This window comes from Aulonocara stuartgranti (genome assembly GCF_965226115.1).
Source record: "Aulonocara stuartgranti genome assembly, chromosome: 2".
NCBI classification, from domain to species: domain Eukaryota; kingdom Metazoa; phylum Chordata; class Actinopteri; order Cichliformes; family Cichlidae; genus Aulonocara; species Aulonocara stuartgranti.
In genome coordinates this window covers 34,977,055-34,996,360 of record NC_138940.1, presented here as the reverse complement: position 1 = coordinate 34,996,360, position 19,306 = coordinate 34,977,055, and the positions used below count along the sequence as shown (strand labels likewise).

Here is a 19,306-nt window from a genome sequence, read left to right as displayed (position 1 = left end):
TGTGCTTGTCCTCCAAACATCTTATCAGACACTTTCACAAAACATTTAGGTTCTTGTGAAATCCTTCAAGGGGACTTTTGGTCCTGGTGCCTCTTTTAGCTTGTAGGCGAAGTTTTTGTGATACTTTCCTCCTTTTTAGTTTCTTTTCATCCTTATTAACCTCCTCACTGTCAGTCACATCATTTGATGACTCAGTATCCTGTAGCTGCATACACAGATTATGTGGAGTTTTTCTTTATAGGCTTGTTTTATGGGAAATGTGTACATTAAAAAAAAAAGAAGCACAAAGCCCTTAAAACACACCTTATTTTCGCTTGCAGGACACTAGCCCCTCCCACCTGCTGTAAACCTTCTGTATGTGGAGGACAGCCAATCACAACAATACGGTCTTAAAGGAGCAGCAGTTGAAATGTTTCAGAGCATGAGCTGAACCATCAAGGTGCGGTATAAGATCAATAAGGGCCTTTAGTAACATTAGTCATGCAAAGCTACTCAAAAGAAAGTAAACAGTCAAATATGCAGAAGAAGTTGCCTTATGTAAAGATTTATTAATTTATAATACAAGCTTTGATGTAGACCACATTGCATTTTAGTTTTTACATTTATTCATACTGAGCTAATCTTCATAGCAGTGACATTGATTGACAAAAACACAAACCAAAAGACACTCGATGGAAGGAATCAAAAGGTTTCCGACTGTTTCTGAAGAAACCACAGCCCATCAACACGCCCAGTGCACCACCTTCTTCTTTTTTTAAAGACCACTTGCCCCCCCACCCCCCAAATTAGTCCACATTATGCCACGCATTCACACACCCTCAGACACACTCGCACACAAACTCACCCGCACAAAAATTCAACAAATACATATACACAAGATAAAAATTGATATATTTAAATTTCAATATTAATGATATTACTGAATTCCACAATAAAAGGCAAACGAGAAGAAACGACAGCATCCAAATGAAAAAAGGAGGCGAAACACTTCCAAAACTTTCCTTTTTTTCTCTCTCTCTAGTCATCCAACGAGAGAAACTCAGCCTCGTTTTCAGTGTCCTGTAGAGGAGGGCGTCAAACCGATACCCGCTCGCATCTTCTGTCTGCGTTTAACTGGCCCGCCGTGCCGGCTCCCATCACCAGGGAGCATCGACAGCCTAGTCATTAAAGTCTCCACCAGAGGAACGAACACGACATCTGATGGCGCGCACATGATCCGCTGAAATCCTCTGTCCGCATTTATTCAAGCCTCGCCGGGGAGTCTGTTCCCGTTTCCCGCGGACCCTCAGGTGTTTTTACTCTTCCAGATAAAAGTACTTCCTCGATTGGTCCATGAACGGACGCAGGTGACGGCCTACTGACCGTCAGTTACTGAGAGGCAGAAACAGTCTGTGAAGAGGATGGCACGTTTTCTACCACCTGGGTTCGGGAGGAGTTAAGGTCTGTTCATCTGACCAAAAACAAAAAGCCACAAAGGAGGAGGAGATGAAACACAGCAAACACTTTAGAATTAAACTGGTTAAGTGCAACGAGAGGGTTAACACCATTCAGTAAGACCTGGGGAAAACATCCAAGTGACTAGTATGGAAGGGTTAAAGCCCACACATCCTTTGTAGCACTTCTGTGTCCATGAAGAGAGGCGAGTTCCTGGGTTGTTGTTTGCTTTGTTTTGTTTTTTCACTACATGACAGCTCTTCAAAAATGTCTCCAGCAGTGAAGGGATCTGCGATGTTGTTCAATGTCATGATGTTCAAAGAAAAAGTAGTAACAACAGTAGAAGTTTGGGGGCAGAAAAGTGAACATTATTGGCACAAAAAAAGCCTCAGATTGGACAGTTCAACCAAAGTGTGAGAGAGAGAGAGAGAGAGAGAGAGAGAGAGAGAGAGAGAGAGAGAGAGAGAGAAAGAAAGAGGGGGGAGGGGGACCCCAAACGGACTTCCTGCATTTTATTCCAGATCCACAGCTGACGGGACGACAGGCAGGAAAGAGCGGAGAGGGAGTGTATGCTTGTTTGAATGTGTGTGTTTTATATATATATATATGTGTGTGTATGTGTGTGCATGTGTGTGGATGTGTGTGTGCGTAATTAAAGGAAGGGAAGGGGCTGTTTCTGTAGCTTTACAAGAGGAGGCAGCAGTTGCTCTCTGTTGTTTTTTCTCTGTTCCTTTGACCTACAAAGACAAGAGAGCAGAGAGATGAGGTGAGACAAAAAAACCCACAAAAACATCCAGCTGACATGAGACAGACCTCACTGGGATCTGTTTCCTGTTAGAAGGGGGTTCTTCCTCCCGACAGCTGCAAAGAGTTTGTTCATGTGGGGGTCACCTGATCATTATTAAAAGCTTCTCAAAACTGTTTACGCATTCTTCAACAATCAAAACATACAAAAAGCTGCTGAAATGTGTGGGCCACTGCACTGTGCACAGTGTAAAAAATGTCCGTAGCTATAATCACAGTGACAATGTAGCATCAAGTGAATTAGACCTGAGTCACACAGGCCTAGAGACTGGTCAGCAACCATCTGATAACCACAGGTTTTGAGGGAAAAATGAGTATTCTCCATCCGGTTGCTGTTGGTTGAGTGCAATTGTTAGGAAAATGATTGCTGAACTCCCAGTCATGCAGGTGTACAGACGAGTTACTGGCAACCACCTGTTGCTAAGGAAAACCGTGTGTTAGCCTCAGCTAGCCGAGTGTGGCTAAAGTTAGTCTTTTTAGCAGCACTCATCTTCTTTCTTTACACGCTGGCATCCACACGCCTGTCATGAGTTTGGCTGCTGGTAGTGACGGGATGGATTACATCCAACATACGGCTGAGAACTTTTACATCAAAGTACTGAAGAAGCATGATGGTTTATGCATGATGGTATATTAGAGCCAGTGACAGTTTAACAATTTTTTTTAATAGTTTGGCACCTCGAGAAAAAACTAAAACAAGGAGCAGATGAAAGTTCCTCACCATGAGAGTTGGGCTCTGGAAGAGTCTCCCTGGCAACCAAGTGCATGACAGTTGTTCGGCCCGGCGGCAGCTTTAGAGCTGAAAACACATAAAACACGTTAGGATTCATCCTTGTACTTTCCCATCTAATTAAATGGTGGCAGCAACAACAGCTGCATACGAATGCTATGAATTATGACCTTGTCAGTATCTATATTTGTCTCACCTAGGAATCACTTTATTTTCAACATCGTAACCTTCATTTAACCAAGCTGGATCATGAATATTTACATGTGCCACTAGAATATCTTTAATTGTAAAAACTTTCCTTACACATATTAATAAGTCTACCTGGCATCAGGTTTGAAGCTGAAATGAGATGGTCACATAAAAAAAACTGTTCTATATACTAAAAGTGCTGCTGTCGCTTTCACTTCTTCAGACTCTCTGCAATTTAGAAGTCAGTGAAGCTGCACCAGAAACCTCCTCCGTTTCCTCTGTTATACATATTTAATCAGACAGTCTCACCTCACTGAGATTAAAATCTTTTACAAGAGACCTGAGAACAAGAAAACGTGTAAAACCAGCCATTTTTTTTGATTGCAGAACAGTGATGAGCACCAGATGTGACACTAGTGACGAATCGCAGTGCACTGTGATATACAGAGTTTAAAGCTCCTCAGTCACACAGGAGATGAGATCAAAGGTTGCCAACAGGTTGCATGGAAGACACTGATTTGTCTGCAAACATTTGCAAACTATTTGACCACTAGTAAAACGGTTTAAAAAATGCGATGCAAACCAGAGACAAAGATTACTCAGATGGAAAAGTTCAACAAAAGCTGGAGACTAAGAGCACTTTCCTTCAAACATTCACAGTTTAAATACCACTCAGAGTGCAGCTGGCGAGTGTTTGCAGTCAGCTGGTGTCTTCCATACAAACGACAGGCAACCATGGTGCAGTACTCTCTTTGCAACAGATTTCACCTAGCAACACCAAGCAACCTCCATCAACTGTTGATGCACTAGGTTGTATCTACACTAATTTTCCAACTGGAAGAGAAAGACAACCCTTTAAAAAAAAATAAATAAATAAAAAAATCAAACTCTGCTTTTAAAGCCAAGCCCAAATGTGTTTCTAAGTCTCCACAAGAGTGATGAGGGTGACAGGCCTCAGGTAGAGGTGGAGAACACCACATACTTCAGAATTAAGTAGCTTAAGCTTCTTCAGTGCAGCTTCCCATGTACAATGCTGATGGGATTCTCAATCTCAAACCAAGGTCACATTCTAGAAGGTTTAATCTGACTTATAAACTCAGGACTTCTTTAAATGTTCCTAATGAGTGCTAAGACAATCAGCAGCCACACCTTCTTCAGCGGATAGCCTTTTAAATGTAGGCAATCTGCGGTCAGAGGTACATGATCACTACCATGATTCATACTGGCAAACAATTTGTTCTACACGTGCACTTCCTGTCACGGTTACAGAGTAAAAGGCAGATTTCCTGGTACTGTTTGATTAAAATTTCTGAACAGAAACGCAGAAAGAGGAACTGCAGCCACCATCAGAAGACTCCACAACAAATCACAAGAAGAAAGAAGTTGATGGGCTGTTGAAGGCAGCGACACAATATACAGATGTTACCGGACATCTGAATATTATGAATATTGGCGTTATATAAAAATGTAAGCTTTATATTTTTGTATCTTTTTACAGAGAGATCTTCTTTTATCTGACCGACTCGATTTCTTCTATTGCACATTGAACTTTGTGTGTTTTCTAAAGTATAAATTTATAAAGTAAAGCTTGAATTAAAGCCACGCTTAATGCAATATAATTACTTTATACAACTAAACCAACATTTTCTTCATGGATCTCAAAAACAGCTTCATAGACTGGCTTCTTAAAAAGAGTTTCTGACATGGCGATTTTCATTGTCTTATATTAGACATTCTTAAAACAAGAAAAAAAAAAGGTTTATTTAAAAACACAAACAAAAACAAAAAACCCATAAGTACTGAAATGAAAGAAAGAAAAATCTTGACTCTAATCCCATAATCTGTTGTGCTTTTTAAGCCATTATATGTACAACAGCCAAGCAGTGACTATGTCAAGGACCTTTATTGTGAAAGGAACAGGAAGAAGCCCATTTCGTATGTGTGGACAAAGCTCACGTTTCCGGTATGGCGTTTTCGGACATGCATAAAACAAATCAGGTCATATTACCCCATTATTGTTGATAAGCAGTTTCAGTATTGGCATCACTCGCTCCACTGGAGCAAGCCTGCAAACCCAGCATCCAAATGACTGAGGCTGTGCTGGAGAGGAGGTTAAAGAACTGTTAACCATCATGGACCATCCTCTGCATCACTTACTGGAAGGCAGCGAAGCACTTTAAGATGCATTTCACAAGGACAGACACAGGAAATCTTCACTGCCTCATACCACAATACCTGCATTTATTTTATATGATTTCTTGTTGAGCCATTTCACTCTGGGTTGTTTGTTTGTTTTTTTGTTTTTTTTATTGAGCTATCACAGGTTGTGTTCAGTCTTTTAGCTAATGTAACAAGTTTACAAATTCTGGTATTAATAAAGTATAATTTGTTCATAAAATCTAAATGGTACCTACTGCTACCGCTGCATACTGCATGAATAAAAACTCATACCAGCAGATAATTCTCAGATGAGTCTCAGAAGATAAAGGCTGTTTTCGATTTCACTTCCCATTTATTTCTACACGAAACAGAGAGACACACATCCTTGCGTCACATCGCTCTGATTAAAGGGAAATGTCCAGCCAGTGTGAGAGATCAGAAGCACTGAGACTGGTTCTCAATCAGGAAATACTGTCTGCTTCAGTTCATGTTTTGGGTTCAGTGAAATAATCCAAACAGCAGCAAAGGAGGAAGGATGCTGCCTGGGAATCTGAGGACACTGGCAGAAGTTCATGACTGTAAATCGTTAGACTAAGAGCTTTGTGTACTGCTGCTAGATATGCCCGCATGCCGTTTTTGGCATTAGTAATTTAACAACAGCGTTTACAGTAAGATAAAAGCATAAAGATGCCATTCTGTTTCTCTCTGATGCTTTCTCTGGCCAGCGATGGTCTTACCTCCCAGGGTGACGTTGCCATGAAGGAAGCGTCCCTGGAAAATGAGGCGGAGTATACTGGGACTGCTCACCTGCTCTTCCTCCCACCCTGCCAAGGAGGGAAAGAAGAGATGTATCACTTTCCCAACTGATGCAGCCAGCAGTATTTTATTGTCCTAGAAACACTAAACACAAGAGCCAAGATACAGATTGCTGAGCATATTTCTGAAGACTGTGATATATGCAAAGCCCACAGTTTACAATTTAAACCTTTAAATAAGTTCTGGATTCTGTTTCCAAATGAACTCAAACTGGCAGTTTCTTGTATTTTAATCAGCTGGCATGCACACTGGTACCCAGTACATATATGAGCTAATACTAGCTAATGTACTGGCCTGGCTAGTTTATTGCCCTGGCTCCAATGTTAATTCCCCCATCCAACACCATAACACGAGGTGTGATCCAAAAATTAGGGTGATAAAAAAAGTTCAAAAACCTCGCAATAATCTCCTTGGGCAGGTCCGGATGACTTTCAGCATGGCTGCCTGTCCTGACCACTTGTACTGCAGCCTTGTCCCCAACTCCAGTATCCACAATAACTCTCAGAATTATTATGAAGAGCTAAACTCTCCACTGAGGTCAATATCGCTGTCTTACCAGGCTGTAAACATGGGAGTCTATGGGGATTGACTCAAGTGGCTCTTGAGTTGAAACTGCAGTTTCTGGCAGTTCAGCGCTGCTTTCATTCATGAATGAATTCATGAAGTCTCGAGAGGCTTCAGCCGAGGAGTTTTCATTTGAAGAGTCTGCAGTTTCTAAGTCCAAAGGCTGCGTGTCACATGATGAGCAAACCCAGCAGCATGCTTGCCATTTTTTGACACTCACATGGTTGTGCACAGCAAATCTGTCCCCCTGGATGAGGCAGTAAAAGCAGAGTTTACTGCCCACCTCACACTGTTACAAACTCACCTGTCTGCTTTGGACTTCGAAAGCTTGTCAGTTTGTTTAAATCAGCGAGTGTGAATACTTGCATATTTTTAAACAGAGATTATATCAGGTTTTGATTCCACATCTGTTAAATATTTGCAGAAACTGGCAAACTGTATGAGATTGAATCAGTCTGACTTTGAGGTTCAAAGTGTGAAATATATTAAAAGTGAAGAACAGGAGACTGAACCCTTTAAAACGTACCTGCAGGCCAGTTGTCAAATACGTGCTTGGCGATGTCCGTGGCCGAGTCATTTGGGGAGAAGGTGAAGTCCTGTGTTTTGCCACTGACCAGGATAAGGCGGAGGTGTACCTAAAGCGACAAACAAAAGCATTCAAATATGGGTCCATAGAAATGTCATGCCAGCCACACTTCCATTAAAATTCTTCTCAATTAGTCGTGGCGAAATCCCTTCACTTCCTCTAACCTCCTCAGACATGAGGTGACCTTCTGAAGGGTGCGAACAGACGGACATTCCAGTCTAATTAGATTTAGCCACACCAGATCTTCACCCTCTGACTGGGAGACTTCATTCATCGAGGGCTTACGGTGAAGTGAGCCTCTGTTGCTGGAGATAACACCAGATAAGGGTGGGGCAGAGGGGGGAGAACACTGGGCCTTTAGTTCCAGGGTGCTGCTGCTCCTCTCCGGGCTGTCGGCCTAATGCGATAACCCCAGGTGTCCCAGACAGCTCTGGGCCATGTTATTAAATTTACATGGCCAGTGCGTAGCCCCAAGGGGGACTCGTGCAAGTGTGTGTGGGAAGGTCTCTTAACAGAGGGGCTTCCTTCTTCTTCTTTTTAAAAAAAAAAAATCCTCTGGGCATCTACACAAAGATATCTGTTAAAAAACAAATAAAAGGGGAAACTTCATGGGCAACATGCCTTTAAGCAGTGTCCAACATTTTATGCCCACTGGAACCAGAAGATCAGACTATTAATAGGACACCAAAAAAAAGCTAATTTAATTACTTTAATTGGCGCCAACTTAAAATATAAGAGTATCACATAAATTATCGGTTGATTTAGATTTAAAATCTGTATCTGAAAATAAGTAGTAAGCTTGAAAATGAATGTAACAGAGTACATGTCACAACTGAAGGTCATAACAAAGTGTCATAAAATCTTTTTCACTAACAGTTACCTCAAGTTTTTTTTCCCTGCATATGCAATTAAAAAAAAGAAATTACCAGGACTTTGACCAAGTGTACTTGCTCCTCCATAAAAGCTGAAACTCGCTGGCTTTACAGTCAAAAATCACCCAGCAGTCAGGGGCTAGCTGCACCCTCACGCACAGAAACCTCTTTGTCATTTATTCATTGGTTTTGCAATTGAAAGAAATTGTTTAATGTAATAAATAATCAGTTAACAGCATTTTCTTGAGAATCGTCACAAGGCTGCGCTCATGAATGTAGATCCTGCACCTTTTCCTATCAACAAACTATCACGACCTAGACGGGGATAAGTGGTAGAAAATGGTTGGGTGTACTTTTATGGAAAATAGTAAAGCAAAACTAATGTTGAAGATTAAAGCAAGACAGTGTAGAGCTTCTATGAAGCAGACTGTGATCAGCAAGTGCTTTAACATGTGTGGCATCCCAGGTGATAAAGGTGTAAAACGTTTTAACCAAGAGAAAACTATGATTACTATGACTAGTGGAGTAACTCTGGTTTAATTGTCTACTACTTATATTTTAATAGAACACAGTTTCGCGACAATAAAAGGGCAATTCTATTCTATTTCATTCTATTCTTTACAGCCGTTTAACAACTACAAAAATTTCATTGTATCTGTACCCACAGCTAGGCTGTTTAAGGCATTTTTATAAAATATAGTTTCATTTTCCACCATAATGCTTCATTTCTGCTGACTGCTTCATTGCTGCTGCATGTGTCACCCTCCTCACACACTATTTTAAATTTAAAAAAGAATTTAAAAAAAAAGTGAATATTTTAGTCAAATTTTTCCACCAACATTAGACTACATGAAGGTAGGCTCGTGGTCAGGATTAAAAACATCACCCTTAACTGAATAATTATCTTGAGCCCATTTTGGACCTCTGTCACTGGACCTCATTGAGCTCTCATCTCTGATCAATCACTCCACAAAAACATACAAAAAGAACAATACTAAATCTTTTTGCTGGGACATCTCTACTCTAGATTCAGAGCTGACAGATGGGGGAACGTTCCCCCTACGTGTGCCCTTCTTAAAAAAAGAAACATGAACTTTCTTTGGTTCACAAATCACAGAGGAGAGAACAAAGAGACTTAATCACGAGGTGTGACGTGAGGAAGGGACAACCCTACTCTCTGATCTGTTTACAAATACACCCTCCCACCCCCCCCCACCCCCCTTTCCTCTCGGTGGTCCCCTGCTCACCCATCCCCCTGTGAACTGAATAACCTCAATGTGGGATTGCATACCCATGTCATTATTAACAAGCTTTGTCCCCCTTCCCTCATCCTGAACAAAACAAAAACAAAGTCAAATCTGCCATGGCAACATCCTGCATCACAAAGTCATTGAGGTTCACCAATCGAAAGGAAGTCTTCCAAGTGGCGTTATGATTACTTTTTAAGGGTTAAAGGTAATAGCAGAGGCTTATCTGTTCTTCATGCTGGTCAAGTTTCCTAAAAACATAGTCAGCCACGAGCTTCAGGATAGCTGCCAAGAGAGATGATCTATTAAATCCCACTCTGGCCTCCTGTGGGTTTTACCTCATGTTGGTGTCCTACATAAAACATCTGACAACATTTATTCTTTTTTAAAAACTAAACATGGGTTCCGTTAATACGGGGATGTCAAACTCATTTTACATCATGTGCAACATACATTCCACTTTGATGTGAAGTGGGCAAAAGTACTACCAAGTAACAGAAAAGGTTCTGGATTGTCCTGTAATTACAATTTTAGAATATCCTTGTGCTTTGGTGTAGTATAACTGGAGCAATAGGAAAAGCTGAAAACTTGTGAAAATAGAGTTAAAAATTCAAAAACTAACCATGCTTTCACATTTTCTTAAGATGCCTAGTGAGCCAGATTGGAGTCTTTGCTGGGCCAGTTCTGGCCTAAGGGCTTTATGTCTGGCACCCCTATTCTAATATCTGCAGTTTAACACTCTTCTTATTCAATAAAGCGTACGCTTCAGATATATAAAATTAAATGACACAAATAACACTAAAATAACATAGAACAACACAAAAAGTTGAATCATTGTCCTTAAAAAGTTATGTTTTGCCTCACCAACAATCCAAAACCTGAAATATGCACACACGTGTGATCAATGCTGTACATTTTCATACTAGGAACTCAGTATGGAGACAGCAATTGTAAAAATGTGGGCCAGTAATAACATTTGAATTAAAAAACAAAAAATTGGCAATCCCATATGAAAATATTTTATTTCAAGAGAAATAGCATTTAGCATTGCCCTTAATATGACAAGCTCCAGATATCTATGTTTTATGTTTTGGTGAGCAGTTGATAACAGAAAGAAACAGCTGTTTCATATCTTTTGGGTTTAGAAGTGGCTACCTTTGTTTCTAAAGCTTAGGTGACATGGTGCTACTTCTTTGTTCTTTGTTAATCCTATTTGAACCGGGCACATTTATTTAATTATTGTGTCATAAATAAAACAAACTGATCTAAAACTACAGACAAACATCAGCCTGTCTGACTGATAAATGTCGCCTCTTTTGACTTTTTATTTCTTCTAATTTCTGATACTGTCGCTGCTCTTATTTACAGCAGAACTTTTAATTACATAAAAATTACAGACAAACTGCAGTTTAATACCCCAAAATGCAAATAATTGTCATCTTTTTCTTGGTAATAATGGTACTAATAAGTAAACAAAGCCAACAAAAACTTGTATTATTGTATCCATTCCTGTGGTTGGGTTGGATTAGGTGGGGGCAGGATGTAATAAGAGGGTGCAATCAATTGGCATCTAAACCTTGAAAGGAAAGTAGGCCAACGTTTTAACTCAGATTAGACAGATGGTGTTCACAGGAACAGCAGTCACTATCCAGCTAAGTGTTTGTGCACGTTGGCTAATCCACAAACAACCCCCACCCCCATACAAACACCTACACCAGTCACAGAGATAATCAAACGTATTAATGTTAAATGATGTTTTGAGTACTCAGAGAGCATCGCCTCAGTTGTGTGTTTTGAAATGTGACAGAGCCTCACTCACCATATCAAGATCCCTCTGAGTGGTCATGGCTCAGCGAGGAGGAAGGCCGTGGACGGGGAGCAGAGAGGACAGGATCGGTGTGCTTCAGCAGCTGGAGACGGGGCCAGAGCCCTGATACAAACACCAACACTGTCAGGTTGACTTCCACAAAAACAGCAAAACAAAAAAAAAAACCTGACACCATAAGATTGCACCGCTCACAAACTGTTACCCACCGAGCTCGAAGGAGGCTAACGCTGCAACTAACATGACAACACTATCGGTCGAAACTGCACATGATCGATTAGTTGCCTGGACCGCAACAGCACCGAGCAACTTGTGTTTTACCACACCGTGATTTAACTAACCCAAATTAGTAGTCTTGGCGTGTTAAACTAGGACGAGCTTTAAAGATTAATCCCACAGTTAGCCTTACGTTACGCTAGGGGGCTACATCCCATTCAGGCATCACGGCTCATAAATTTACTGGAAGCTGAAGCGGTGCATTAGGTGGGAGTGTGTCTCGCCCGGAGACACCGATCACCTCAGAGTTTCACCCAGATAAGGTGTATAAACAAAGCCCTGCGAGCTAAACAAGCTACCGCTGTTAACGTTAGCATTAGCTGTTATGTTAGCCCGATCTTCCTGTCGATGGCTACCTGCAGGCTAACAGCCCAAGGACGGTTTCCGTGCTGTGGGCCTCACCTGCATCTGATGAATACGATGAAATTTTGCATTCAGTTGAGTCAACCAGTCAGCGGGAAACGTTTTCCATGGGGAAATGATCGAGTGTAGATGGATGGCGTTATGGTTGACTCTGGGTATCAGAGGCTAATGGACGGGAAGACACCGGAAGTCAGCTGGTAGTAAACACAGAGAAGAACTACAAAGGCTTCTGGGAGTCCGAGTCCAAGTATGAGAAAATATAATAGAAATGAGAAATAGTTTATCATTATTATTATTATTATTATTATTATTATTATTATTATTATTATTATTATTATTATAAGAAGCAGAAAAATGGGGGGGGGGGGGGGGTTTGATTCAGACTAAAAATATAAATATGAAAGACGAAAATCAGAATACTTTAATAATCCCTAAGGAAATTATGTGGGTTACAGTTGCTTCAAGAGAGTAACAGTAACAGACTAAACTAATTAAATAAGACAATATAGTACACAGTTTACAAATTTAAGAAATAGCACTAATATATACAAATTGCTCAATTATAAATATCAAGAATATTACAAAGTCACGTATATTACAGAAAAATATACATGATTGACATTTAACTCTAACCTGTGAACTTTGTCATTTGACTGTAGAGCATGTGCAAAAGGGTGTAACTATTGCAGTGTTTACAGTGTATTAGATGGAGGAGTTGTACAGGGCAGGAATGATTTCCTGTGTCGTTCAGTGGTGCTTTTTAAAACGTAAACATTAGATGAAAACATGTAAAACAAATTACAACCAAGATTAGAGTGAAATGTTAAATTAAAACTCTATATTCCAAAGTTAAAACAATACCGAGTATAGACAAGGTATTATATAATCCACATATCACAAGGAGTTATAAAGTTTGATGGCCACAAGTAGGAATGATTTTCTGTGCCATTCTGTTAGTGTCAGTTTTATTTATATAGCACATTCCATCACATGCGAACTCAGTGTGATTAACAAAAGAGATAAAACAGAAGAAACTATGCAGGTCTACTGTGTCTTATGGCAATAAAAACAACAACAAAAACAGAAGTTAACAAACACACACACCATCATTGCCATCAGAACTGCCAGCAGTAGCTGAAGTCCATAGTGTAGAAGGTGAAGAGAAAGTGAGATGGAAGGGTCTCGTGCGGGGCTCCTGTGTTGCTGACCTCCCTGTTCGACACACAGTGCTGTAGGAGTACATTTTCTGGTCTCCCAGTTAGGCAGTCAGTCAACCATACAAGTCAGTATCACTGTCAGCTTATCAGGCAGTAGAGCCGGCCGGATGGCATTGAAGTCACCGAAGAAGTTAAAAAAACCCAAACACGATTCTTACAGTGTTTGCTGCTTTGTCCAGGTGGGTAGAGACATGGGTGAGCAGGCAAAGAATGGCTTCCTTAAATTCAAGTCTGGGCTGGTAGGCAAACTAGAGTGGGTCCATCAGTGGGTGGACCACAGCCTGGAGCTGGTCCAGGATGAGTCTCTCCAGGGTCTTCTTGATTCATCCCATATTTGTGAACTTTTTTTTGCTATACCAAAAGGGTAAAGTGAACAATAATAATGACAATAATGACAATGAAGTCCCATATGATGATATATTTAACAATAGCTGACCATAATATGTCACATCTTGGAAACAGAGGTGTGGGCTGATGACATAAAGACTTAGAGTGACAGGAAAATGTATATTAAAAAAAAACACTTTCTACAGAATATCATCTGCTGTGTATACTTATGTATCCTGAATCCAACCCATCCAGCCAAAAAGTAAAAAGAAAATACAATAAAAATCTAAAAACAAACAAAAAAACAAAAACAATAGAAAGCAGTCTTGAATGATGCAGTATTCCTTCATATATTTTTGACTCTGTCTTCTGTTGCATCAGTGGCAGATATAGAGAATTTTAGATTGGGTGGAAAAGGAGGGGCAAGAGCTCTAGGCAGGGTGGCACCTAGCTCTTCAGTGAAGTATACTAAAATCCCCTATATGTAAATGGACTCAACAAAATATCCACAAAAACACTATTATATACAACTATTTATTGTATCATAACTAGAGATGGCACGATACCGCTTTTTTATGTCCGATACCGATATCATAAATTTGGATATCTGCCGATACCGATATGAATCCAATATAGTGTGTTTTTTAATCAATAAAACTGTTTTTTAATATCTTGCTGCATTTTGTATAAGTTCATACTCAAGTTTAAATAAACAACAACACTAAAGCTATTCTGTTATACCTGTATGTAAAAAAATACACTGCACCCAAAATATTTCATAGTTCAGCAAAACTGAGCAATCTAATGAACTTAAACCTGCTCCATCCTCCCTATTCTGGTATTTTGAAGAGTACTTAGCAGAAATATTAAGCAACCTAACTAATAGGTTTGTAGACTCCCAGCAAAAAAAAATAGGGAACCACCCCCCCCCCCCCCCCTCATGATGCTTAATCGACGTAATCAACTTTAATTTGATGCAGTGTGAAAAAAAAATACACAGAATTAAATTATTTTTCAAGAATAATTAAATAGATTCAACATCTTTCTTCAACAAAATTGCAGACTGCACAGATGGTATCTTCCCAAAGGAAAAAGTAGTATAGCTTACTAGGGTATATATATTAGACTTAATAGTTACTATATACAGTAATGGACTTCTATACATTTTACATCAGATTAAAACTTTGGGTGTAAGATTCGGATAATTATTTATTAAAAGCTAGACATTTTAAATGAGAATAAGAAAGAAAAGTATGTCTTTGTGCCCCCCTTTTCGCTGTTAATGCCCTATCCTATCGGCCCCCCTGGCTAAACTTTGCTAGATCCGCCCCTGCACAGTTACCAGCCGTCAGCTACGTCAGCGGTCCCCAACCCCCGGGCCACGGACCGATACTGGTCCGTGAGTCGTTTGGTACCGGGCCGCGAGAGTTGAGGCTCAGGTGTGAAATGTATGGTTTTCAGGGTTTTTATCGGTTTTCAGCGTTATTTTGTTATCGTTTTTATCGTTTACTCGGTTTTCCTTGGTCTTTTCACGTGTGTTATGAATAAATCTTCTTTTTTTCGGTACCGGTACTAGTTTTATTTTGTTGTATTTATCCGTGACACCTTAAAGGCCGGTCCATGAAAATATTGTCGGGCATAAACCGGTCCGTGGTGCAAAAAAGGTTGGAGACCGCTGAGCTACGTAGAAAAGGATCCTGGTGTAGAAAGTAATATTAAATAAATTCTAACAACAGTTTATCAAGTTTAAACGTGCTGCTGTTATTCAGCCGCTGTTTTCCTCTTTCTGGTGCAAAGTGGGCCAAAAACAAACAAGAGAAACGGACTCGCAACAGAAAAGCTGATCAGCTGATCATTAAGCAGTTTCATGATTGAAGTAGCAGCAGGAGAGGGAGGGAGAGAGAATATATCCATATATCGGTTAACGTGGGAATGCTTTACAAACATTCAGAGATGAACTTACACACTTGCTTTACTTCTCTCTGGGATAACTTCCTCGGAGATGAAATGCTGGTTTGGTAGCGAGGTTACAAATACACACAGCCGCTCTATCACGTGAGCACACTGCTCCAACGTGCAACGGTTATGAGGCGAGTTATGCCATGTTGCAAGTTTTGTGAGGTGCTTTTTTGATATTTAATGGATCGATTGCATTTTTTATTTCTCTCCGATCCAATAATTTATGTCAGTATCGGACCGATACTGATACATAATATCGGATCGGTCCATCTCTAATCATTACATTAAATATATTCTGTACCACTTTACAAATTACAGGAAAGTTTGGTTGCTTAGAACCAAAATTCAAAGAAAGGAAGTTTGACTTAAGATTTTTGCACAGTATTATTGATAGTATTAATATTGTTATTTGTTTTACTTTTTCTTTATCTCATTTGACCATGGTCAGAACACGGTTAACATGCTCAGCACCACTTTAAATGTGGAAGCCAACACACACCATACACATCCTAATATCCCCTCATCTGTCCTGATTATCCCAGTTTGTCTTGTTTTGCATGGTCTATATCCACACCTTGTTTCATTATTGCCCTACTTTTATTAATAAAGTTAAAAATACAAATAGAAAACTATTAACAAGCAGGATTGATGACATTAACATATTAATATAAACCGTCTTTAGAGAAGCTACCAGAAAACTGTGGCTATGGATCTGTAATAAGACATTACGGCACAACTAAAGTCAAAGTCAAAGTCAAACTATTTGGTTTACTACTACTGTTTATAGCGTTGCCCAAAATTACTTAATTGTAACTAACCAGACTTTATCTGCAGACTGCAAATCACAGCAATCACAGACCACACACAGAGTCTGGCAGCAAAACAAAACCCGACTCAGTGTTAATATTTGAGGGAGAATACCGAGGGGTTTCTGTTATCTGCTGATCTGCTGGCTGACATGTCTCCCTCCTCATTCCAGCGGTCGCAAAACACCCAGAAACCCAGACATCACAGTCTCACAGTAACATGCAAATCTCAGTCAACAACTATATCTGTTTTGTTTTTATCTTTTTTTTCTTTCTTTTTTTTAACTCCGCCTCTGGGTAGCTCGCTTCCCAGTGCCAGTCCCAAGCCCGGATAAAGGAGGAGGGTTTGGTCGGGGCTAGCAACCCCTTCCTGTAAAAACCTGCTATGCTACAGAAACGACAAGTGAAAACCAACGAGCAATCAGTGGAGAGGAAGGTCAATTGCTAGTGACGAGGACGGACCAAAGTCTCGCGACCATCCCTCTCTCAATGGATCGACCATTCCTCAATGCAAGAATATCGACTTGTATCGGGACATGGAATGTCAGATCACTCTACCGAATGGGATACCGCATGCAAAGGCTAAAGGCCTTCAATGACTATCGACTATCGACTTCAAAGCCAACTTCAAAGTTGGCTTCAAAGGCATTGATCGGTTGGGAACCAGTTTCCGACCGCATCGTCTCGGCTTGATTTCGAACTTGGCAGGCCAAGATCACGTTCATCCAGGACTATGCCCCCACGGAGGAGGGCGAACGATACAATCAAGGATGCCTTCTACAACCAGCTCCAAGACTTTTTAGCAGCCATTCCGTGGCACGATCACCTGTTAATGGTTAGCGACTATAACGCACAACTGGACGGGGACCGGGCTGGATTTGAATCGACCATCAGGCCCCATGGATTGGGGGCATGCACGACAACACGCCTTCCGCCCCGTGGATGACCTTCCAGTTAACGTTGGTCCAATCTGGTCAGTGTTATAACACTGGACGGTGGCTTGGACAAGCACATCGCCTGTTGGCTCGGAAAGGCAGCATTGGCCATGCGCAACTTGAATCTGGTTTGGAGATCGACCACCATCTCGATATCATCCAAAGTCTGTTTGTTCAATACAATAGTCGTAACAATGGCTATCTATGCGAGTGAAACATGGAAGTCGACGGCAACAATCACCCGATGACTGAATGTTTTCCAACAGCGCAGCCTCCGACGGATTTTCAAGATTTCGTATCGAGATCAAAACAGACATGGAGACAGTCATTCATTGAGGACCTAAAAGCGGTCGATCTTTCATGGGACGAGGCTGAAGATGTGGCTGCAAACCGAGCTCGTTGGCGATCCCTTGCCGCCTAATGTGCCATCCGGCACAGGAGGAACTAAGTCTAAGTAAGTAAAAGTACGTTTATTCATTTTTGATGGTTAAAGGTTAAATACAGTTAAATGCATTATTTTCATATCTATGCATAAATATGACCCAAAATATTTTGAAATGTTTAAGTCATAAAGTTAGACAAATGGATGAAAGCTTTGGTATGAAATGATCCAATATAAACAAAAGTTCGCGAACTTCTAGGATGAACAGCCAACTTGAAGGTGAATTTAGAATCAGGTGTGTTGATCGGTCTGATCATCACAACTAATCCACATCATTGTCACTGTCACACAGGAGTAGCTGAAGGTTGTAAAAGTCCTTGATGTAAAAAGGAAACACAGGATTCCAGTAACCAAAGGCCTCTATCGCACTGAGTAATGCCATTGTTCACAAGTCCACCATCAGGAGATCACTGAGTAATGATGGTATGCATGTTTTTCACTTCTCATTCAAGAGATTTCTGCCACCACGGGGCTGTCTCGTTCAAAGTGGTCCTGAGGTTTATTGACCCACCCTCATGCAAGTTGTTAAGGGCCACTTGAATGGTATGAATCAAGGCGTTGAGATATAATCACAGTTTCCTTAGCAAAGCTGCACTAATTTAACATCAGTGACAGAGTAATAGAAAATAAGCGTTGGTACAGTGAATGTTTTATCTGTTTTATGAGAATTCCCCGGAAAGAAATTAAGGGCAGTAAACTTTCACAGGTTTTATCACCGATGTTTTATTTGCCGCTCCATATAGTGTTATCAGGTAAACTCATATAAATGGACTGCAGTAGAATTACCAGATGACAGCTGAGGAAGGGTGTTCATACAAAATACACTTGGAGCTTTTAATAGACTGTGAAACTTCCCGCTGAACCAGGTTATCAAATTTTAGGCTTGCACAATACTGAACATGGCAGTGGACCAAGTAATTAAATGAGATGGGATAAAATAAGCCAGTGATATAGAGGAGCTTTTTCTGACCCCTTTCCTGTGCAGACTCATGGCCTGTGTGCTACATTCACCTTTTTTGTTGTAAGCCCCTGTTGAAGCCTTAACTTCAAAAAACTGAATTACAAAAATGTGTTTCATGTGAATTAAAACACCACAAACGCTCACACCGAGTCTGCTTTTGGGGTTAAAGGGTGCACAGCCACACACAGACAGAGCTAATCGACATGTTGATTGCACATGTTGAGCATGTACATTTACAGAGCATTAGTCATAGCAGAGCGGCAGACAAACTTTGTCTGCACCTGGCAGTCAGACACTTGGTGCCACTGAAGCATTTTACACAGGAAGCCTTTTACCTACCTCCTCTGAATTATGACTCAGCTAATGAGGAAGGGTGCAGGATTTAAAGACAAACATTAAAGATGGAGATTAAGCGCAGTATCGGTGGGGTGTGTTACTTTTCATCACAATGAGCAGGAAGCCACACGAGTATTCAAAATGAAAAAGGATTACCACAAAAAAAGGTATGTGGAGGTGAAAGCACGAACCATTCAAAGAGAGATCAGACGGGCTAATGTACCTGCCTTTAATAAACAATGGTGGAGTAAGCTAAGCCTTTTCTCACTTCCTAATTTACAAGTTTTTCACTGCTCATTAAGCTCCCACCACACAAAGACCAAAACACAGAAAACACCATCTGAGAGTTGAGTCTTCTTAAAAAAAATGCTTCTGTATTCGATTATGTGTCGTTGCTTCATGAGTCAGACGGGTGACAGACTAAAGGAAAAAACCCTATAAAGTGTCTCTGGAGGTC

The 19,306-nt window shown here is 40.6% G+C and overlaps 1 protein-coding gene across 1 annotated transcript; it reads right to left on the bottom strand.

Annotated features, from left to right (window-relative positions):
* Positions 1-528: 528 nt before the first annotated feature.
* ubl3b (ubiquitin-like 3b) lies at positions 529-12,064 on the bottom strand. Its single transcript, XM_082555243.1, has 6 exons — positions 11,906-12,064; positions 11,222-11,332; positions 7,224-7,332; positions 6,055-6,141; positions 2,960-3,037; positions 529-2,171 (listed from the first exon to the last, which is right to left on the bottom strand). Exons 2-6 carry the CDS (start codon positions 11,246-11,248, stop codon positions 2,119-2,121), a joined length of 354 nt encoding a protein of 117 aa, XP_082411369.1. The 5' UTR covers positions 11,249-11,332; positions 11,906-12,064; the 3' UTR covers positions 529-2,118.
* Positions 12,065-19,306: the final 7,242 nt, after the last annotated feature.

What these genes read in the sequence shown, in the direction of transcription:
- ubl3b (XM_082555243.1), bottom strand. Translation starts at nt 11,248, where the DNA reads ATGACCACTCAGAGGGATCTTGATATG. An exon ending in CTCAGAGGGATCTTGATATG is followed by an intron (nt 7,333 to 11,221) that starts GTGAGTGAGGCT and finishes TTGTCGCTTTAG; the next exon opens with GTACACCTCCGCCTTATCCT. An exon ending in TGGCAACGTCACCCTGGGAG is followed by an intron (nt 3,038 to 6,054) that starts GTAAGACCATCG and finishes ATGTGTTTTCAG; the next exon opens with CTCTAAAGCTGCCGCCGGGC.